At 37.9% G+C, this 24,677-nt stretch overlaps 1 protein-coding gene across 2 annotated transcripts in view; it reads left to right on the top strand.

Annotated features, from left to right (window-relative positions):
- Positions 1 to 24,677, top strand: part of khdrbs3 (KH domain containing, RNA binding, signal transduction associated 3) — a 135,294-nt gene that overhangs the window by 83,960 nt on the left and 26,657 nt on the right. For both annotated transcript variants that reach the window (XR_014210506.1, XM_082186269.1), the window contains exons 3-6: positions 1,963 to 2,079; positions 5,749 to 5,895; positions 6,391 to 6,530; positions 12,029 to 12,215. Coding sequence is in view for 1 of the 2 variants with exons in the window: in XM_082186269.1 (XP_082042395.1) it covers positions 1,963 to 2,079; positions 5,749 to 5,895; positions 6,391 to 6,530; positions 12,029 to 12,215 (591 nt within the window). In the remaining variant the exon portion in view is untranslated. The remainder of the gene's footprint in view (positions 1 to 1,962; positions 2,080 to 5,748; positions 5,896 to 6,390; positions 6,531 to 12,028; positions 12,216 to 24,677) is intronic.

Consider the following 24,677-nt stretch of genomic DNA (forward strand, 5'->3'; position numbering starts at 1 on the left):
TTAAATTCTTCTAAATGCAAATGCAAATCTGAACTTCTGTATATATTTATTGTATAGTTCTATACTGTACAGTATGCCAACAATATCTCTTCAGATAAACTCTTCAAACTCTGAGCAGTAAAAGTTGAATGTTGTATGCCAGAGATGCTCGGATAGAAAACGTTTGTCTGTTGGAATTGTCAAAGTATGCATTCATTCTTCTACAGCAGTTAACCTAATAGTTCATGAAACAATACATTTTAATGAAAGTAGTTGAATGCTTACGTTCACATGCGTACTGACATTATATGAACTCAAAAGTGTGCACTTTCCCATCACCAAGTGCATGCTTTTTAGTATGTAGTAGAGGTACAGCCATTCCGCTCTTTCTGCTAATTCTGGGATTCATATTTTTCCAGCAGATTCAGTCAAGCCTTTGTGTTGCTGTGAGTTTCAGAATATGTCAGTAGACGTTCTCTGAGGTCTTCATGGGTGGCAGGATTTGATCTCCCACTCCAGGTTCAGCGCTGAGATCGCTAACAAGCCTAGACAGCAGGCGCAGATGAAGCGGTTTAACAAGAACATCCGTTAAACCGTCTCACCTCCTCAGCCAATACGCTTCCTCTTTCTTTTGTCATGCTTTGGTCTCTCTGGGATGTTTCTTCTTCCTTTCTTTCTCTTTATTCTCTCTCTTGTTTCTTTGATCCTCGCCACCTGTATCCATCTGAATGTGACACGAAACTGGGTGTGTTTTAGATCTTGAGTCTCTTTTGATTCAGTAAAGCGTTTTTTACAGATGCAGTTCTGTCAAGAGAAACTTTATGGTTTTGTCCCCTCACAAGCACTAAACACTGGAAATGTAGCACGGTAATTTAAAACTATTAATTATAAAAAAGAAAATAAATAAAAAATGAATGCTGTTGCCACTTAACTCGTACATTTTGCATTATATTTTTCTATTATTGAAGCAATTTGAAGTTTCATCTTCATTTGTTTGGGACCTCAGTGATTAGTTTATATTCAGTTATATGGAAATAAAACACTATATTGTTTGTTACACTTAAATGTGTGAATAAAAGCCTAAATTAAATCGGTTCAGCATATAAAGCAATCGTGTCTCTTCAGAATATTTGTACTAAACCGCTCAATTCATATAGATTAGTTTTACGATCTCTTTATGAACTTTTTGAAGCGACTGTAATATTACATGAGTGCTGTTCATGTCCAAAAATGAAAATCCGGTTTCTTTACATTTACTCACCCTAATGTTGTTTCAAACCTGTATAACTTTCTTTCTTTTGCAGAACATAAAAGCTGTTTTGAAGCTATTTTTGGTCTGTAAATATATCTAAATACCAATTCAAAAAAGTATGGCCCTTGTAGCCTAAAAGTTTATGTGTAATAAATTCTATGTTTAATCAGATAAAATATTTCTGTCTAAAGCTACTTTTTGTAATGTCTTTTGATGATTTTCTTATTTAACACAATAATGACTTTAAATGATCTTTTAAGGGTAATTTCTCAGCCAAATTTGATGTGCAATTAAATTGCAATTAATTAGATTAATTAATCGGCACATCATGTAGTTATGTTTTTTTGTTTTTATAATTAGCTAGTTAATATATATATATATATATATATATATATATATATATATATATATATATATAGGGGAAATATAATACCTATTATATATATACATATGTATGTGAACTAGCTAATAATTTAAAAAAAATCATAAATTGTAAAATATTAATAAAAATTTTGAACAAAGAAGCAAGTACAGTGGCAATGGAAAGGAAAGTGGCGCTGTTTAATTGGTTGTTTAATATACCAGTGTGTGGGTTTGATAAATGTTTAACTACTTTTGCAGAGGAAATATTTAGCATGTAATTCTGCATGACTGATATAGCAAGAAATAGTTATTAGAAGACAGTACAATGAAGTGTTAGTAAAACTCTCTGTTTTTTCCCTCTTTATTAGTTTAATTTCGTGGGTAAACTCCTGGGTCCTCGAGGGAACTCATTAAAGAGACTACAAGAGGACACGCTGACCAAGATGTCCATCCTCGGCAAGGGATCCATGAGAGACAAAGAAAAGGTATTCTTTTTCCCCTTATTATCAGTGTTTTTCCTTTGGGCCGTTAATCAGAGTGTACGAGGCAGGAGCTTGCGTTTCTGTCCCGTCTTTTACCGCAGCTTCTCATTGTCTCCGCTGTCACGGATGAGAAGCGTTCTGAACGATCTCGACTGTGTCTGTCGTTTTTCTACGCGCTGCGCCGCTGATTGAATCGATCGATAGTTGCTGATGCCCCCCCCCCACCTCACCACCTCACCTGGAAAGAGGGATACAATGTCATAAAGAAATGCTAACCTCAGCGTACTGTCAGAGAGAGAAAGAACACAAGAGACAAAGGGACAGAGATATATTGTCTGATAGGTTTGGGGTTATTGACAAAAAAAACAGATTAGTTCTTCAAGCATTTCATTCAACTGACTTTGGCTGTTCAAGCAATTCAGAGGCATTATTCTATTTAAAGTGGTCGTTTTGTTCGATTTAGTGGTTTTCCCCTGATCTCTTTTTATCCAAGCCAAGGTTTCTTGGACCAAAAACAGCCCAGTTCAGGTCTATAATTGTTTTCAATACAAGCTCAATCTACCTGCATAGATACAGTTGGAAAATTGGATTTCCTAATGTCCAAAGTATATATTTTAACCCTGTGGGGTCTGAGGTGTTTTGACGTGCCCTAACATTTGTGCTTATTTCAATTACTTTTAACATTTTTATGGCTTAAAACACTTTAGGGTGTAAACTGCACTTGAAATCTGAATTAAATTAAATAATAAGTAATGATTTTAAGTACTAGAAAGTGTTGGCAGATAATGAAAATCACTGCTTTCACCCCACAGTGATTGGCTGCCGTCCAGCATTTTAGCACTTCTCATTTGCATAAAGGTTTTTCAATCCCACAGTCCCCTCACTCCCAGCTCCCATAGAGAATAAAGTTAAAACATACACTACTTTTCAAATGGTTGGTAAGATTTTTTTGAATGTTGTCATAAGTATAAGCACAATACTTTTATGCTCACCACGGCTGCATTTATTAGAACAAAAATGCAATAAAACATTAATATTTTTTGTAATATTATCATAACTTATAATAATTTTTTTCTATATTAATAGAAATAGATATTCCTGTGTGTCACGTCACCAGCTAGTCACCACCTCCTCACTACATTTCCCATCATCCTCCCTGGTCCTCACCTGCATGCACTTCCCAATCTCAGAGATCACCGTCACCTGTCACCAATCTTCACTGATCATCATCCAGCACTATATAACTCTTCCCTCTGCAGTTCACCATTGTCTGGTCTTATCGTTCCCTCAAAGAACATTAACCCGACTCCTTAACCCGACTCCTTAACCCGACTCCTTAACCCGACTCCTTAACCCGACTCCTTAACCCGACCGACTCCTTAACCCGACCGACTCCTTAACCCGACCGACTCCTTAACCCGACCGACTCCTTAACCCGACCGACTCCTTAACCCGACCGACTCCTTAACCCGACCGACTCCTTAACCCGACTCCTTAGACTCCTTAACCCGACTCCTGTTGATTACGTTACCTGTGTGTATCCTTCTGTTTCATGACACTGTGACACAAAGCTGCATTTTAAGCAGCTCGATGGTGTTTTAAGCCCCCAATGGCTCCTTCCAGGCAGCTAACCCTAACCTCATCATTACTCCAGTCTTCAGAGTCACATGATCCTTCAGAAATCATTCTAATATGCTGATTTGCTGCTCAAGAAAGTATTCTTTTGTTGTAAATCTTTCGCACCATAAACTTTTAGAACAGGCTGTACTTTTAAGACTGTTCTAAATGACCTATGCTATAATTGGTTAATGTTATTTTGTGCAAAATGTATTTCAAAAGAGTCAGGAAATTCCATGATATGTATCCTTTAAGTGATTGACATTTCCCCCCAGCATATTTCTCACAGATATTTCTCGTGTGTGTGTGTGTGTGTGTGTGTGTGTGTGTGTGTGTGTGTGTGTGTGTGTGTGTGTGATGTTGATTTTGGGCCATTTCTGAATAGCTCAACTGCAGGTGATTTTGATGTGTGCATGTATAAGCGTGCTCGCAATTACATCCCTGTTCACACGAGCAATCTTCTCCCTTCAGACAGCTGTTACAGAGCTCGGGGTGTTCTGGAAGGTTTTATCTACTAATTGGGCGTGTTGTTATTGACTGCTGCTCTCCTCCGGTCCTGTCAGATTTTGGTGAACAAGCTCTCCATGGAGAAAAGCGAGAGAGGGAGAATTGTGCGGCGCAAATTGGACGGTTTGGATCTGGAACGCTCACCTGCGCGGTTTTAAGCCGTTTGGAGATTCTCCTGCAGTGCTGTCTCACAGCAGAGAGGAGAGATTTGCTTAAAGCTCATAATTCTCTTTGATGTTCTAGAATTCGCAGAAACGAATTTCACAGAATTTACCAAACGATGTTGATAGTAAACATGCACGCCCCAAACCCTACAAGAGGTTGTTTTTTGGAAGCAGTTTAGAAAACTTAATATGTATATGTGTGTTCACCGATAAATATGAAAAATATGCTCTTGCAAGCACTTTTCTCAAAGCTGTGGACCATACAAACATAACAGTTATTTTACTGATACTTTTACACACCCCTCCCTTCGTGGCTCCGCCCCCAAAATGCACGAACACACAATGCAAGAGTGGATGTCTCTTTATCATATCAAAATAATGCTTTGCGAAAAATAAAGCGAAGATGACGAATGAACGTCAAAGAAGAACAAAAAAAGAGCATACAGTACACAAGAGTATATGCAAGCAAGAGTTTTTTGTTAGTCGTCAGAAACTCCAGACAAACAATGACTCTCAAAACTGTCCTGTTACTATAGCTAACATTACAACAACAGCATATCTTGGTTCTGTGAAACAGCAAAACCAATGTTTTATTCCTACTGCCATTGCACGCGCACACACACACTCTGTTACCTCACCATATCTGCACTAAGCTCACCTCTTTCAGTAAACAGTAGATGAAATTAGCATCTCATTTGCATAACATTGACTGTCTTAAAGAGATCAGATTAACTGCATTACATCAGAGGAAGCACAGGAGAAACACACACACACACACACACACACACACACACACACACACACACACACACTTAACAGCATGTTTTGCTCTCCAATGAAAAAACATGTTGGATGAAGGAATCTCACCCTGCTTCATCTGTGCATCTGACGGGTGGGCTGATGTAATTATTTGCCATGTTTTTGTTTTGTGTTCCTGTTAAATTGCTCTTTTGCTTTGCGTCAGCTTACAGTTCTGGGTCCCCCCCCCCCACCAACACACACACACACTCGCTGCCCAGTGTTAATGGATTTGCATATGGAATTTCCATTTTAATTGAATTGAATATGCATGGCATAATTACTGCAGTTTATTAATTTTGCTTGTTTATTTATTTACATCCCTTAGTATCCAGAACGTGGCATTTCAAAGGTGGAAAAAGGGTCTTTCCTTCCTGCATCTTCTATTTTTTTATTATTATTTACATTTTCTTATTTATTAACTTATTTTTATTTTAAAAATAATTTCCCTTTTTTTTGATGGATTCTTTGATGAATTTATTTGAAATAGAAATAGTTTGTAACATAATTAATGTCTTTACTGTCACTTTTGATCAATTTAATATGTGTTTTAAATGTTTCTTTTTTCGTACTCTTGCGTTAAAAGGAAGAAGAACTGCGAAAGAGCGGAGAGGCAAAGTATAATCACCTCAACGAAGATCTTCACGTGCTGATCGAGGTGTTCGCTCCCCCCGCCGAAGCGTATGCGAGAATGGGTCATGCTCTGGAGGAGATCAAAAAATTCCTTATCCCGGTACGTTTGCACACAGGTGTGAGCGCGATCTGCTGAACAAAAGCTGAGCATCAGCATGTTTGCTGTTACCTGACTGCAGTGTTTATTACCTGGAGACCAAAAATACATATTCACTGGTTTTAAAAATTGTATTTTTACCAGGTACATTTTGTCTAAGGAGGCCTGGTGTCCACAGGACCGTGTTTTTGTTTTGTTTAGTTTTTTGCTGAAAATCCTATTTTAGTTAGAACAACAAACACTATGCATATGTACACGTGTGTGCGCAGTATTGACTTTATGTATATAACATCTCACAGTCGCATCTGTTATGCTAATGAAAAGCTATATTAAATGTTACTATTTATATGCAGAATTCTTCCTCTTGGGAAAAAAGACATGTTGGAGCATGTTTGGGGTTGCTGGGGGCGTATATTTCCCCTTGAAAATCAAGTGGACCATTATTGCCTGTTCCAGCTCATTAACTACTGCCCATGTGTGTGTGTGTGTCTCTTACAGGACTATAATGATGAGATCAGACAGGCTCAGCTACAGGAGCTGACGTATCTGAACGGCGGCTCGGAGGACGCCAAAGTCCCGGCTGCGAGAGGCAAAACCAGCACACGAGCCAGAGGAACACCAGCGCCGGGACCGCACAGGTACGATCAGATTTGATTGTACTTGCTGTGATCACTAGCTATGTTTCCATCCACTTATTTTTATGCACATTTTGGGTAAATGCATAAAAACACTGTGCACAAATTCTAAAAATGTGCATAAAAACGAATGCGCTCAAATGAGGTGGATATATTTATCTGATAAGAAGACATGCGCATAACTTACAATGTAAACACATTTAAAGAATAAATCCCTCGATGCGCAACAAAAAAACTGACATGACTTTGCCTTAACAGAGAATGTGATTGGATAACTGAACAAACCAGTGGACCAATTTCATCACACACAGCATTTTAAATGTTTGGTCGTTCTGAAATGCCTGAGTTTTTTCATCAGAATGACTTGGTTTAATTCCCTCCCAGAAGTGTCACATGATTGCATTCCCAAACACCAGGCGTCCGAACGCAAGATAACATGACAGCGTTTATTGCGTTTTGTCTGCGCAATGATCATGTATGTAATTTATGATGTAGGAAGAAAGATAATGGCTGCAACTTCCATTTTTATTACAGATATTTTGCGCCAATTTCCCATTCTGTTCTCTTGAACACATTGGATGGAAATGGTGCTTTATGTGCAAATGTTTTATGCAATATTCCAATTCTGCACATAAGTTAAATTCGCAAGTTTGGATGAAAACATAGCTACTGAGAACATTTACCGCATAATCTACAAAACTGTGAAACGCCAGAAAAACATGTAAATAAGGCAAATTAACTCCTTAATATCACCTTCTCTGTTCATTCGAATTTTTTCAGCTGTTTATTGAGCAAAGAATTTTAAACTCCACTGAGAGTTTAATGCGGCATAACTGGCAGATTTATTCTCACACGGACTGACACTAATGTCATTACCTCAAATTATTCTCATTTTCATCATAGTTGGAGAGGAAAATTCAATAAAACCATTAAAGCAATCTTCCATTAGAGCAGTGGTTTCCAAACTTTCCAAACCCCCTGAGGCGTTTAACATCCTTCTGCGCACCTCCTCTTTTCCTCTTACACTGCACTCACACCTTTTTCATTAAGGGACTATATTTGCCCCTTTATATTGATTTTCAGGTGCGTATATTTTAACTCTTTCCCCTCCAGCATATTTTTAAAAAGTTGTCAGCAAATGCCTAGCCTGACGTCGTCATACTCAGATTCTAGTCGGAATGTGAGTCTGATACTGCTCCATTGAGCTTTGATTATGGGGCGTGTTTCAACCGAACCAGGAAGGAAAATGCCTCTGCACTCAATTGGATAGACCTACAACCAATCAGAGCAACGGAGTAAGTGATGTATGTTTTTCATTCATGTTTCCGATCGACAAATGCCTTGATCGTGGTTCTCTGTTCCTCTTTTAAAATGAATGCGCTGTCGATATCTTCTATAACAGACGCGATGGCGGAATCTACACATAATGTTTTATAAACAAAGTTCGGGAGGAGCACGTTCAAATAATCAATCCAATCAACTTGTCATCAAACAATCTCCACTCCAGTCTACACTATCAGCATGAGAGGAAGCATATATTTATTCACTTTGTCAACTCACCTAACATTCCTTGACAGTTTTCAGCATCCCTCCACTCACTCTCGGCCTGTTCTTCCACAGCCTGGAATACGGGGGGAGCACTTTGGGTTCGGGCCGAATACCGAGCCCGGAGCCTCTCCTCGGACAGCACGCCAAATATGCATTTATTCTATCTGACTTATTTGTAAGTGTGAACTCGTGAAATAACAATTCTCCAGCAGCAGTCATCTGTGTTGTAAACGAATTCAACCCAAGCGCTCGTTGGTGACGTGGATGATTACGTTACATTGCTCATCTGTCCATCATCGTATAAAGCCCGCCCTGACAATTTGATTGGTCCGAACAATTTTTGTTCGGGCATAATAGCTCCTCAACGGAACGAGTCCAGACCGAACTTCCCGACCAAAAAATGTTGTGGGCGGGGCTAAGTTCGGCTGGCATCCAGGCTAGCAAATGCCAGCATTTTGATCATTTTCACAAAAGTTTCATGGCCCACACAATATTTTGTTGCATGAATATCTGAACATGCAATATATCAAAAGAAAGAACAGAGCCACTGCTTTTAAACAAAAAAACGGTTTTATTCTAGCTCCATGCATTATTTTTTTTATTAACACTTGAATGTGGGTACGTTTCAGAAAAAAGCAACATTTTGAGCAAAACACCTTTTTTTTTCAAAGACTAAATCTGGATCAGATTCAGAACGATGATCAAAACACAGATGGAGTAGATCGTGTTCATCAACACCCTCAAAGCTTCACAGTCCTATACCTTGTCCTGGGTCGACATTTCATTCGGTAGCATTAGGCAGTTTTGATTGATATGTTGTTTAATGTTGATGTTCAAGTTATTTTACATATGCATCTTCTTACATATGCTATCATTTGTTTCTGATTCTTCTTTCGCCTGTGTTTTGATCTGGAGATTCTGTACTCTTTCAGAAGATACCTAATAGCGCCCCCTACTGTATAACAGGGAGAACACAGAAAGCCGGAAATTTCCGTCAGTGGCGGGGAAAGAGTTAAAGGTGCTCTAAGCGATGTTGGGTGACGTCACTTCTTGTTGACGTTCAAAGTATTGTCAAACAAAACGGAGGCTAGCTCGACCCTCCCTCCTCCTCATCCTGTCTCCTGCCCCTCCCTTCCGTGCTTCCTGAAACAGTCATGAACACCAGACTGGATTTACCCTGTCCAGCAAAAACAGAGCCACCTGAATGTCGGATTGGAAGCCCTTCTGCCAGCGGAGTTCTCGCTACCTTTCAAAGGCTTTTCCGATGTAAATTGCGTTCCTTCTACTTTTCCCTCTTCTTTGCTATTTGTTCATCGGAACGTCGTCTCTTTGGTCGTGTGTCGGCCATATCAAAATTCAAGAGAATATAATTCTAACGCTAGTCGTTGTCGTTGTGGACATCTCTCCTCTTGCTAACTTCCCTCTTCATGTTTCTCTCTCCTCCACTCCCCACACTCCGCACTAACCCCCCAACCCCCACCCCCAAATCATTCTTGTCGGTTATTGGCTGGAATACTGTTTGTTATGTTTTGTGGTCCAGGTTGGGCCAGTTTGTTTTTTTTGCCGTTTGTGGAGCCTGGGCTGTCTACAGAGACCGTGTTTTTTTAAAGTGTGTTCAGGGGACAGGCAGCTAGCGGATAGTGAGGAGATGTTTGCTGTATGTGACAAAAAATGTTTCAGCCTAAAAAACGCGTGACATCGCTTAGAGCACCTTAATAACTGTTTAATGCTGCCCAGAGGTGGTGTGAATGCAATTACAATGGCATCAACAATGTTATAAGATAATGTTTTAAATAAAATAAAAATATTGAATAGAGACATAAAATGATCAGAAAAATGAAAGCAGGTTTTTTTTTTAGCTTAATTTACCTTAACTGAACTGCTTCGGAGTCATTGGAATGGTTATATGACTTTTTTCGGGCTGAATGGTGGCCGTCTCACTTCCCCCTAGCGCCTGTGAGCGGAAAAAAAACACCTTTGCAACTTTGGGCCGGCGGGCGTCAGGAAGTATCGGGTGATATCAGGTCTCACGATGTAATGAATTGCTTTACGCCACTGCACACATACTCGCTAGCCTTCTGTGTATCATACATACCTCAGTGGACATGGCTCGGTGCGTTTGCCGGCTTCTTTGAAAACAAATGCACATGACCAGAGGGAGAAGATGGGAGGGGGGAGAGTCGCTAACGAGTTTTTTACGACAGTGTTGTCAAATATTTATTCCGAAGCTGTGGGGGGAGCTCTATAGAGAAACCTGTGAGCAAAAAGCGAGAAAACAGTGATGAAATTGCCAAAACTGCATTGCGCCGCTTTAAGTGATACTTATAAACAATAAACTAAAACCGCATGTAATTGGTGAAAAGTCACTGTGTGACTCACTGAGTGAGTCATTGTGGCTGTATTCATGAATGGATCGTTGAATCATTAACTCCCGATTCGTTCAATTTTGCATTTTCATTCATTAACGAAACACCGCTATGTGTTGCTTGGAGACGCACAACAGTTCAGCGGTGGCTTTCGTTGGAATTATTACTTCATTGCAAAATAGAGCAAACAATATTGACAATACTGTGTTTAAAATGCACACCATTTAATATTACCTTTTTGCTTGTTGAACTGTTGTATTAAATTAGTGTCAAATTTGCAATTGTGAGGAAATCTGCATTTTATAATATATTATCAACATTAAAAACGAAAACTCAAACAGGGTATGTTTTTGTACTGAAGAGAGGAGAGTCTTAAATCGATCTCAATGCACAGTCTGTGTCTATATTTGTTCTTCATGCTTGTAAGTGATAAATCCCCACTTTTACAAATGTACATTGTCGAGAATGACGGTAATGTACTGTATCACGATTTGCTAAGGCATCAAACTCTGCACACAACCTATCATATGCATGCTGCTTGTGTGGATGCAGTCTGTTTTGACTGCAAAAGATGAGGTAATTTGATTGGATGTCATGTATTTTACCTTTTACAGTGCTACAATTTTCCTGTTTTTACCATTTTTTTTTCCTGTTAGAAATACATGCTTATTTTAAGGTGGGACAGAATTTAATGAACGGCAAAACTCTGTTTTTGTTTTGTTTTGTTCGTACCCCCTCTGTCACCTCACGTACCCCAGTTTGGTTGTTATTTTGTAAATGATAGCCAGAAACTAGACTACATCTGTCTGTCTGTCAGCTGAAGGATTCATAGAAAATCCTGTGATTGTAAAGTTAATTTTTTTATATACTCTACCATTCAAAATTTGGGGTCGGCAAGATTTTTCTGTTTTATGCTCACCAAGGCTGCATTTATTTGATCAAAAATAAATATTTGATCAGTAAAAACAGCAATATTGTGAAATGTTATTGCCATTTTAAAATAACTGCTTTCTATATAATATTTTTATATTATTTTAAAATGTAATTTATTCCTGGGATGGCAAAGCTCCAGTCTTCAGTGTCACAGAAAGTTCAATTCAGCATTTATTTGAAATGCAATTTGTTTTGTAACACTGCCAAAGGCTTTACTGTCACTTTTGATCAATTTAACACCTCCTTGTTGAATAAAAGTATTAATTCCTTTAAAAAAAAATAAAAAAAAGTCCCCAAACCACTGAACGGTAGTGTGCACTATAGTCAAAAATTTAGACAGTCATCAAAACTGTGGAATTGTGGGAATTACATAGGGACAAGCAAAATGTTAAATATATTATGACTTAAACTTTAGCTTGTCTATAAAACTAATTCAAACATTTAAGCACATATTGTAGTTGAAACGTTTTTTAAACCACCAATTCATGTATATGACATTTTTTAGGCTTTTTTATTATTTTGTTTTACACTATTTTGTTCGTTATTGTTCCTGTTGTAATGTTTCACAAAGGCCTATGATTCTTTCAAAAAATGTAATTGATTGACATATGAAATTTCATTGATGTATATTGAGCTGAGGTGTTTGTCCTGCAGGAGTAGAGGGGGTGTTCCTCCGCCTCAGGCTGCAGTTCCCCGGGGGGTGGCGCCCAGAGGAGCTCCGCCCAGCAGGGTCCCGTCCAGCAGAGGGAGGGGGGTTCCCTCACAGAGAGCACGAGGAGCTCCGCCCCCACCTGGGTACAGACCTCCTCCTCCAACCGTGCAGGATGCCTACGGTGAATACGTAAGTAACTGTAACATCCATTACTACAGTACAGACGTCACTCTCCTCAGGGACTCTAACAAAGGGTATAATAGTATGCAAGGTCAGAATTGAGGCAGATGAGGCACTATTTCTGCTGGACTTTTGAAATATGCATTGATTGATATGCATTGAAATATGCACCTTTTTTCATTACACTGTAAAAAGTTGCCTTAAATTTTCAAGTACAATCGACTTGGTTGTTTAAGTCATTTCAACTTAAATTACATTAAACTGACTTAAAAAATGAGTTGAATCTTGTATAACTTATTAAAAAAAACGTATTTTGATGAGTTTTGATAAGCAATGTAAAAACATGTTGTCATAACTTATTAATCATATATTTTCTCACAGTGTAATTCATATGTAATTGTGTACTTTACCATCAACTGTGCAGATCTACGCACTTTGAGATTCTACCATAGTCTTTTGCCAGTGTTATTTTATTATATATATTTTTTGTATTATTGTATTTATTGATACTTTTGAGCATTTTCATTTCAATTGTAAGTTTAAAAAAAAAATGATGTGCCTTTGTCATATATATATATATATATATATATATATATATATATATATATATATACATATATTATTTCTTTTTTATTTAAATGAGCAAAAGTGATTTGTAATAGTTTTATTTTTTATGAACAATAACTGCAATGGTATATGCAATTGTTTTTTTGAAAACAATTCTTACTCTATTTGTGCCGTTACAGTCATTTTAGTCCTCTGTCTAGACAGAAAGTGTTATCTGTGATATATGCCTATAATTGCTTGTGTTTTATTGTTGACATTTCTCATATCGATAAATTATATAAAACAAACTCAATAGCTCGCCAAAGCTCTCACAGAAATGAATGTTTTCCGACACTGATCTCATTTGTCAGTCGTAATAGAACAGTTCATGATGCGGCCGTCTACCGGAGACATCCTAAATCATTTCATCTGTTTGATTTACTTGTTTTTGTTTTCGATTATGTGGAAAAAAATGGTCTTATTTGCTCACCTGCTTCTGACACCATTGTAGATTTCCTCTGCTTTGCGTTTTAATTTATCAGAGAGAGTTGCAAAATAATCAGTTCAAATACATTGGAGCTTTCGCCAGCCCCTCTTGATGTTGCACGTCTCAGAGGTCTCCGGGCTCGCGTGTGGCATATTTAACAGATGGTGGGCCCGGAGAGGTGGGTAGAGTTGGCACACCGCCCCGCAGTGCCCGTATCTAACCGCATCTGACAGGTTTATTTAGGGGGCGCCGTTCGAATGCGCCGGGGTCAGAGGAAACGACTCAGTCGCCAGCTGTTCTCTATCGTTTCAACAGCCTCAAAACACACGTCTGTGCAGGAGCCTGAAACACTGGGAACGATTCAAACATCTGTGGGATGATAAATCTGAAGCTGTCACTCTGAATCAGTGTTTAGATGTTCCTCGTCAGGAGCGAACTGGAAAACGATCTTTTGACTGTCCTGAGAGTTTTGACAAGTCATGAGAAATTAACAAGACATCTTTGTAGAGGAATAGTGATGGATAAATGAAGAGGCTGTCATTGTTCTCTCACCTTCATGCCATTCCAAACAATTATGGTCCTATTTTTTTAGTGGAATACAAAAGAAGAAGTTGAAGGGTTTTGGGGAAAGTATATTTGTAAAATGACTGAAATCAGATTTAACAGGAATCTGTCGTTGTATGGACTATTTTTATGGTGCGTGTTTGTCCTTTTTGTTGCTTGATAGACGTGTTTAGGATGAACTGTCATTGTATGTAAAATAAATGCAAAATGTGTTGCATGGGAATGGGGTTTGGAACAAAATAACTATCCCTTTAAGAAGATCTCTTAATCTGTTGATCTAGTATTGAGAAGCCTCCATGTTTTTATGTAGGCCTAAGCTTTGGCTGTGTTGATCACATTGTGCTCATGGTGTTGTCATTGGTTTTCATGTATCTATTGCGACAGCTTTACCCTCAAGTGTCTTTTTGCACCCATATTGTTGTAAATGACATCAGTGTTCCGGGGTCGAACAGAAGAGTGTGTCTTGAAGATTTACAATATGATACAATTTTTGTTGGCTTTCAAAATGCCACTTTATACTATTTATTCTTCAACATACATTCTTCATCTCTTGCATTTCCAAATTCAGGCCTATTTATGCCACTTAATAATAATTTGAGAAGTAAATATTTTAAGTTTATTCAATATATAATAAAAGATACAGGCCTACACTGCCTGGCCAAAAAAAGCCACTGTTTGGATTTAAATAGGCAAATGCTTAATAGTCTATGATTGGATGATTATTGCAGTGATTATTATGTTTCTAGCATGTTATATGTTTGGTAACAGTTCTTCTAACCCTAATTGATGGAGTGTGTAGCTTTTCATTTCTTAAACAACCATTTAGGTAGACATCATGACCATATTCCAGGATTCATCAGGCTCAAACTGTGAAAGAATGGTTGGGAGGGAGCATGAAGAAGAGTTTCACACATGAATTGGCACACATGAGTCCAGACCTTCATTGAAAGTCTTTGGGATGTGCTTGAGGAGACTTTACAGAGTGCTGGACTCTTGCATTGTCAACACAAGATCTTGACCAAACATGTTTGCACATCTTGATGGAAATAACATCACAACATTTATTTCAATCAAGATGCATCAATTTTTGTTCAAGATCAAAAATCTTTCTGAACCCCAAACTTTTGAAAGACTATTTTCAAATTGTTCTTATTTTAATACTATAAATGGCTAAACCGAATATTTTATTTTCAGTATTTCTATGAACTAAATACTAAATTCTTAACCCTATTCTTAATGTTTATTAATTTATTATTTGATTCATTTTTAATTTCTCAACTATTATTTATTTCTCTATTGATTATTGAGTGAGACGTTTGAGTCCCCATATACTTTATCTCTTTTCTTTTCATTTTCCCCAAATTTGCTATTTTTTTACTTTTACTTTTTAACTTCTTACCTTGCAGTTTGTGTTTTCATCTCCACCCCATGTGGCATCCCATCAGCCAATCACATCTAATCTTACCATTCATATGTACAGGGATTACCAAGTCATATCCGCTCCCAGCATCTGGGTTTACACGAATCAACTAATCACATTCGCTTTCCCAAGTCTGGAAAGAAAAGATACATCATATCAAACGCCTGCATGATTAATACATCTGCCCCAAACGTGGTCATATATCTTTATCTTTATCAAGCTCTGAGAATGAACTGAGGTCAGCATGAACACGTCTCTTAAGCGATTTGAAAACATTTTGATCAGATTACCGCAAAGGTGGATCTGCTCCCCCCTGTGTGAGTCATTAATATGAAGTAATTTCATCAGCTGTTCGTTCCCTCTCAGGGGCCGCTCTGATACCTGAGTCACTCTCTGCGAAGGGTTGCAATAATACCATTATGGCATGCATTATCCCAGTCTGTATCTCAGAACCTCTGTTTCCACAATCAAAACCGCTTGTCACTTTGGTTTAGCCTCATAATTACTGAGCCGGTTGCGATACCATCTCTCCTTTGGTCGAGTGCTGAAATTTCTTCCATTGTCACCAGTGTTGTGTAATGAATGCCTGTGTCCAGCATGATGTTTCTCGAACCAACACAAATCACGGGTTTGTTTCCCAATAACATGGCGAGACATATGGGTTCGCCTCTGGGCTCCTCGGATTCCTCTGTTGAGCCGCTTCATTCTGTCCACGCCGGTTTTTATCACGCTACACTAGTGACATGCAGACCAGTGTAGGAGTTGTTATTGAGTAAGTGACAACACTTCAAAACATATTCCTGAGCCTCGGGTCTTCAACTTTAAAAAGTCTCTGTATTTAGTAGGTGTTTGACACTTTTTGTTGGAAGTATGGTAGTGTGAAGGGAAAGTCAAAGGAAGTCAAGATCCGATTAGGTTTTGAATCAGAGTGACAATCTGATTCTTGATGCATCTACATTTTTTAAGATTCAGTGTAGAAACACAAATCTTCTTTGACAAGGTAATACGAGAAAAGGACTTGGGGTTAGAATTGCTGCGTTATACCAAATAAATAGATTGAGATTCACAAATAAATGTTGAGATTCACGAAAAAAAAAAATCAAATTCACAAATGCATAGATTAAGATCCACAAATAAATGTAAAGAATTTCACAAAAAATTATAAAATTCACAAATAAATAAAATGAGATTTGCAAATAAAAAATATATACACAAAATGTGTTGTATGTCACAAACACAACTCTGCCTGGCATTCATTTGTGAATCGCTGCACACATTGATGAATCACTTCTTGTGCATTTGTAGATCCCCGCACACAAGCATTTGTGGATTTTGAAACATTCTGAAACAGTCAAGATGTGCAAACAAATCCACAAATAAGTGGACTCCACCCACCGTTTACTCAAGCCAATCAAATAAGGGCCACGTTGCTACCAATCGTAGCACGTTCTCACTACAAGCAATCACGTTTTGCTTTACACTTGGGGTGGGAACAGATTCGTTTTGCACCCCTGAAGGAACTGGATTCTATGGGTGCTTTGTTAAACTGAGCTGAAGGTGTTCGTGTGGTTAAAACACCCCTTTTCCAAAAGATTATTGTAGTTTAAGGCTTCTTTATATGATATTTCCATCAGAAACAGTGAATCAGGATAATTGTGAATCACACAGGTCATTTTGTATCATTCCAAACTGTTTGCCTTGAAATTATGTGTGTGTACTATATAAGTTAAGTGCCATGTTGCATGTCGATACTTTTGAGACGTGTAAATGGTTCACATTTATTTGTGCATTTGCGCTGAACTATTGTGCAGTTTGGTGTGATTGGCACTTTTGCAATACATTTTTAGAATGTTCATAGTGAGTATTATATCTAATGAGAGCAACATTTCTTATCATATAACAAGCGAGAGACAGAGCATGAAATTCCATTAAACGGATAATGTCATGCATACTTCCGCCTCATAGTTTCAGTCTGACTACCCGAATACCCATAAATCAGTTCTATTTATGCAAATATGGCCAGAGCCCCATGATAGCTCAGCGTTTATGACTTCCATTCTCCCTCAGTTTGATCACCATGGCAGAGGCCTTGTGGTAATTGCAGTTGACAGTAGTGTAGTTTAGTTCTGTGTGACCAACGCAAGTTTATTAGTCCAGCAGAGGATGTTCTTGAGTTCTTCAGAATATGTCTACTTCATGAGCTGCTTTTAACCACCTGAATAGTTTGGGTTTTATGAACGGTTTTAAAAGTGAGACGGATAGAGTGAAGAGCGCTCATCAGTCTTTGAGTTCATTAGTGCTGTTGTTGCTACAAAAAAAAAGAAAAATCTGAAAACCTTTTTTCAGCCTAAAGGATATGTTTCCCCATACATATAGCAAAATAATAAAGTTTTTGTTTGATATTTTAGTTCCAGTGTTGGTTTGGACAAAATTTTCAGACGGGAATGTTGTTCCAGGATGAACAAAATATGTTGACCTACGAACATGTCTTACTTTCTCATGTAAGTTTAAATTTGGCTCATGTCACTTCCCTAATCCATTCTCTTTTTTCCTCTCCCAGTGATTTACTTCTCTCTGTCAATACTATGGATAAAAATGGCAACAATGCAAAAAAAAGAATCCCTTCATGATGTTGTTGCGCTGTAAATTGCATGCTCATATTTGTTAGGTGTTCAGTATTCCGAGAGAGTGAAGCCGCTCAGGACATCTTGGCAGACGCGAAGCTCTTGTTCTGATCTGTGAAACTATGAAATATTCCAGAAAACCCAGCAGACTGGAGCAGAGATGAGCAAGTGTGATGGAGTTAGTCAAACAAGCCATGCGTGAGTGTCAGTTTGTGTGTGTTTTTAGATCTTTCTCAGGTAATGTGTGTTGTGGTATGTTTGTGTGTAGTACAGAAACACTCAAAGCGTTTCATTTTGTCACTTTTTTGTTGTTAGTTTAGCTGTATTTTAAGCAGTAAAGGTCTGTAGTATGTCCTCATGTAGTTAACTTGTTAAAGTTTGTGCTGAGGTTTTGTGGCCTCTTCGGGCAGGTCTTATCTTCTAACAACCTGTCTTTCAGCCGATTGTGTCTGTTCTACCAGAACACTCACCTAGGGAGCTGCCTGTCTCTCATTCAGGCTGTAGTGCATGTGTGTGTCTCTTAAGCGTGTCGATGTTCTCATTATGTCTGATGTAACGTGTGTGTTCTCGTGACCCTCAAACACTCTTGCAAATCTCTGACGATAGTGAAAGATCAAAGATCTCAGACACAGAAGATGGTGAGTTATCACAGCAATGTCTATTCCAGAACAAATGGCTTTTGCCAACATGCTTCTGTCTGAAGGACTGTGTGATAGTGGAGGCAAGTAACGTCATGTTTTTGGTGGTTGCTAGGGTGTTCTGTGTGGTTGCTAGGTCATTACTAGGTGGTTTCTAGCTGGTCGCAGGCTGTTCTGTATGTTTGCTTACTGGACCATCGTCAAGCCTGTACTATATTCTGGCCTTTAGATATTTATTTTGTGTATATCTGCTCACCAGCCACTGTGGCTACTGGTTTTCCAAAGTTACTAGCCACTCAGAATTTTCACTGGCCACAATTTTGACATTGATACCATGGGGAAAACTGCCATATAGAGATTTTTTATATTATCTCATTTGGTAGCAGATATATTAGGTTGCTGTCACTTTAATACCTGAAGCACGTATCCATTACTGCTACACATTCGTTTTCTTTCTCAACTGTTTACGTTCACCTAAAACATTACTGTTACATGAATTCTCACTAAGAGCGGCATTTAGACATTATTTTGTGTGTGTTTGACTGTTTAAGTTCAATGAAGCGAAGTGCAGTGCAGCGAAAAAGACCTCAATTTAGAACTGAGAGGCGGCTTTATGTACGCGCACTTTGGGTGTGAGCACAAAATCTGAGGGAATGAGTAAAAATATGTGCAATACGCTCAATCCCACGCTGAAATTCTAGCCCTGTAACACAATCAATATTCATCCGGAGCAAATGAAACGAGTGAGTGAGGGGAGGCGGGTTTGTGTGTCAACTCGCTGTGGGAAAGATGAAAGAGAGAAAGCACAGCTATTTTGTGGGAAATGAGTATTGGAAATGTATCAGATATTTTAGTGTATATATGTTTCGAAACATCATTGCACTTAGTTTATTATTTCAGATGCCTTTTTAAAAGACTACAATTGAAAAATGGATATAAAATTCAACCCGCCATAGTTGCTAGTAGGAGTGACTGCGTTACACGCAACTACTGAAATCCACCCGGTTAATGTCAAGCCCTATGTGTGTATGTATGCAAGTAAAAGTCGCGCACCATTAACAATGTGTTTTTTTATTGTGAAAAAATTCATTATTTTGGGTTAGTCTATAGTTATAATAATTATCTTTAATATCTAAAAAAGCAAAAAAATAGAAGTCTGTACCCTCATTGAGATAAGTAAAAACATGTCTGTGTGTGCACAAGAGAGAGGCTAAACATGATTGAGTTTGTCTGGGTCTCTCCGTGTCTCTAATGTGGCTTTGCGTTTCTGGCACCGGGCTGAAGGAGGCAAATGTAATGTGATTACATGGCTTTACTCCACTCTAATAGAGCTCTCTCCAGAACACTGCTTACCTGAGCTCCGGCCAACAGCGCTCTGATAGACTCACCACTGAGACCCCAGCTGGCAGCTTGAATAAAGATCCATACTTTCACAGGCCACAGATCGCAGCTGCAATGTCAATCGCATACTCAAAATTAGAGCATGCGCAGGTGAGATTGAAAACAGGTCATCCGCTGCTGTTACAGAAACCTTTGAAACCCCTTCTGCTGATGTAACAACGGGGTAAACATATATTAAGCAACTCAAGAGCTTAACTTTGTTTTAAAAAGTTGTGGGGAAACTTTTCTGGGGTGGACAGATATGGAGACTTGTGATGCCACAGAATAGCTTGTGAATATTAACTTGAATAATGTGAATATTAATATGAAGTAATGCATTAATAATATTGCATGTGTTGATAATTAGTCTAAGTGATGTATTGACCTGGAGATCAGGTCTACAGAAGAGCATTTGTTTATTTCCAAGTCAAAAATAAAATCTAAACAATAGTATTAGATACAATTGATAAACTGTATTCTGTATTGGTTTAACTAGAAATGCTGTTCTTTGGTTTAATGCTTATCTTCATAACAGTTATCAGTTTGTTGTTTTCCAGGGTTTTCAGTCTGATTGTGTAATTGTTGATAAAGGTGTAATGGTCTACTCTGGGACCGTTACTTTTTTCTATCTTTATTAATGATTCAAATATGCTCAAATCTGTATGCAGATGACACTGTTATTTACACCACTAATTCTGATTTTTTTACAAATCTGATTTAAAATTTGTTAAAAAATGGTTTCATAATATGCTTATATTGAATAAGAGGTCTTCTTGTTGTATGGTGTTTGGTATGCGCCGTTGTCATTGCTATCCTTTTGATTTGAATATTATGTTTGATGATGGTTTATCTCTTGATAATGTTGATTCATTTAAATACCTCAGTCTTTGGATTGACTATGAACTTACTTTTAAGCCCCATATTGATTATATTATTAATAGAACATGTTGTTTGGGTTTACTTTATCGCTTAATTAATTGTCTCACATTTCAAGTCATGAAAATAATTGTTTTTCAGTTAATATAGCCTCTTGTTGATTATGCCAGTATTGTTTATCAAAATACCCTTGACGTTTTATCTTAAGCCTCTTAATGTTGTTTATATTTATTTGTGCAGATTTGTGTCAAGGTGTCCATATCGTACTCATCATTGTTATATGTATGAATTGCTTAACTGGTTGTATCCTAAATCTAGAAGACAATTTCATTAGCTTCTGTTTATTTTTAAATGTGTTTATTTTGATTGTCCTTTTTATTTGGAACAGTTTGTGATTTCATATAGATCCTCTTATTCACTTAGACTTATACTACAGGGCCGTTGAATGCTTGAATCTGATTGGTTGACGAACGTTCTAAGGTGTGCATTATTTTCAGGGAAACGCACGTCTAAAGTAGTTCCAGGCAGGTCTTGACCGCATTACAGTTCCATATCACTTCGCGTAGTCAACTGTAATAACGGAAAATAGGATACAATTCATAACAAGAAAAAGCATTTCGCCCCATGCGCTTGATCTGCAATTTTCAATGTCTAGCTTCACAATCAATAGAAACATGCAGTTTAATTTGAATAAATAAACTATAAAGTCCTATCTATAATCAATAGAAAATTAAACTGAATATAGGCTAAATAAATGGATAGTCCTGCAGCACGGATTTTTATTGCAGATAATTGAACTAATAAATAATTATTGATAGGCTTACTTGTTAAAAGGGCTTTGGGTTTCATTTATTTGGCTAGTCTACTGTCATCTGTCAATAATAGAAAAAAAAAAAGAATTAACGAATTAATTAAAACGAATTGAATTAATTAATAAATAATAATATTGACGCACATATGCTTTTCTGTCTCATTATTGCAACATCTCTCTCTAATAACTGCATTAATAACTGCATAAAGCCGGGGACACACTTTAAGGCCGGTTATGAATGTAATTTGATACTTATGATGATCATGTCCAAACGCGTGTTCAGCGCGTTCAGTCTGTGTTCAAAGTCGGTGTTTAAAATCCGCTGCAGTCGATGAAACAGTCAGAGAATGTGTCAGCTAGTCGTGTGTCCAGCATTAGTCTGCTATCAGCGGCTCAAACCTCCGTTACTAACTCTGAAATGACGTTTTGGAATTAGCAACGGAGGCATGGGATTAGATGCGTAAGAAATTAGTCCTACATATAAGAGCGTTTTAATGACAAAAACTTTACAAACGTCTTGAAATACATAATCTGAACAATGTTTCGAGGTGTGGTAACTGTAGTATAAGCGGAATAATTGACTTCAGGCCGTTGAATTATTAGAAAAATAATGCACACCCGAGGTGTAACGGCCACTCCGCTTCGCGTCGTGACCGCATTACCACCTCGGATGTGCATTATTTTTCTAATAATTCAACGGCCTGTCGTCAATTATTCCTTACATATACAATATACTTTTTTCATTTGTTCATTTGCTTATAATTGCTGAATAGATATTTCACTTGGAAATATGTCACATTACTTATGTTAAAGGCATTGCAAATGGTGTTTCGTGTTGCTTTTATGCTTGTTGAATTGGTAACAAAGGATGAATCAGCCATTCTTCACTTTCAATGACATTGTAGGGAGATTTTATTTTCTAATAAACCACAAACCTGAAAGTGTCTGATCCATCGTGAAAGAGATGCTGTGGACGTCATCAAATGCTCGCTGCTGGCTAACGACAGCTTCAACTTAGCGAGAAGTTTACCAAAGTTTACCAAACAATCTGCGATCAGTCTCTCATCTCAGAGCGCTCATCGCGACTGCAACAGCAGAGATCTGCTCTCCTCTTTCAGACAAAGCTGAGACATTGTACATTGACACAAGTACAACCAAATTTGAAAAGATTTGACATGCCGTGCGAACAGAGATTTCAGTTTCTCCTTGCTTGGCGTGTGATGTGTACATGTCTAATTTCAGCGGCTTGTGCAACGTTGACAGACTTGATCAAACGTGAGCCGATCAAAACGGCACAGTGACTGTCAGCAGCTTTCAACTTCTTTATAGCAACTTGGAAATGAAATTTTTCCGTTCTTCAAGGGAAGTCTAATTTTCTGTCTCTCTTTCTCTCTCACACATGACCTGGTTTTGTTTTCACATTCAACCAGACTAATTTATTTGATCAGTGCGCAAAGCCGTGCATAACTAATCTGCCAAGGTAACAGAGTTTCGCTCTTCAGAATACGAGAGTTTTTTTTTTTACCTTATGATATATTCATAGTGCTGCAGATAGAGATCACTGTCAGCCGAGACGGCACAATGGAAATATCTTCAGTTATAAATAGCTGAGTGAGTCTAGTCTTGTTTCAGCTTGGAAGGAAGATGAGTTGCTCACTGTTGAGCGTTTTTATTTAAAGGTTCTAATGCTGAATATCTCCATTTTGCATTGATTTTGACCCTTTTCCTTTTGGATAAAGAAGGGAATTAAAGTGTTTGGCTTCTCATCAAATATCTGAGCTGCTGTTATTTGCCAGTAACCAGCGCAGAGTAGCTCTCTACACTCCAGCCTGGCAGAGGTGACCTACTGGAGAGGCACCGAAATCCCTGTGAAACATTGTGGAGCTCCAGGTTTTCCAGGGGGATCAATTCTCATATGCTTTCTTCAAATTAATTTTACAGTTTCCATTTTGACCTCATTTGATGTATGGGGTTGAGGCTGGTTTTATTGATAGACAAGAAATGATTAGCGGAAGGAGAAGGATGTGTTTAGTGTCATTGTGTTCTATTCTGTTCCCGTTAGCCTGTGTTTCCTTTGCTAGTTAGTCTCCATGGTTGTTAATGTTACACCTGTTCCCTTATCTGGGCTGCGTTTCCCGAAACCTTCTTAACGCTACGTCGTTCTTAAGTTACACCTTAAGCTGTACCTTATCGATAATACGTGTTTCCCGAAACGTTCTTAGTTAAGTATACCTTCTGTAAGTCATACGTTTGGAAGGTTGGTCTGGACCACTCTTAGCTTTACCTTATCACTGTTGCAGGTCTATACGAATATAATTCTGAAGTTTTAATACACCCAGACAGTGTTCAGTTAGGCTAATTCAAGTGTTTTCATGCAAAGAATAAAATTGTCATTACACTGATTGTTGTTAGATTTTGAATTATATTATTATATATAAATTATATTATTAATTTAATTAAAGAGCGCTTTTAAAGGCCAGTGAAAGCATAGGCTACTGTCAGTTAAGTCCTATTCGGACGCTAATTGTTTCTCATGGACTCGTCCGGTATTTTAAACATTTACAGGGGTAAGTCGGTGATTTTAGTGCCGTCCGAATCCATAATGTCAGTGTTTTTCTCACCCAACCCGCGTAAAAATCCCTGCCCAAATTAGTACCTACTGTTTTTTGACAAACAGGTCGTGTGGTAATTTAATTGCCGTCTGAATCCACATCTCTGAGTTTACAAGAAGAGATTCAAAATTCACTGTTTAAATCCTTTTTGATCACTGCCGAACACCGTACGTAAGATGTACACTTTTATTACTGAAATGCTGGAAAGTATTTACAAGAACAATATTTCATTGCAGCTCCACCTCAGCGAACAAAAATGGGAAAGAGAAGAAAGCACGTAAAAATTTGAAATGGTTATCATGGCATTAATATATGATACAATTTTAAAATATGTAGGCTACGCTATTATAGTTTGGATTATTTTTTCCTAATAAATGCAATTTCAACTATTTCTGAAGAGCTTCTTTTATAAAGAACACCGCTTTCTCACATAATGCAGTGAAGCAGCCCCTGCATGAGTGAATAAATGGTTATCGATCCATCGATATCAACCAATTCAGCACCATCGCCACG

The sequence above is a fragment of the Leuciscus leuciscus genome, assembly GCF_965113295.1.
Source record: "Leuciscus leuciscus genome assembly, chromosome: 12".
In the NCBI taxonomy this organism is placed as follows: Eukaryota; Metazoa; Chordata; class Actinopteri; order Cypriniformes; family Leuciscidae; genus Leuciscus; species Leuciscus leuciscus.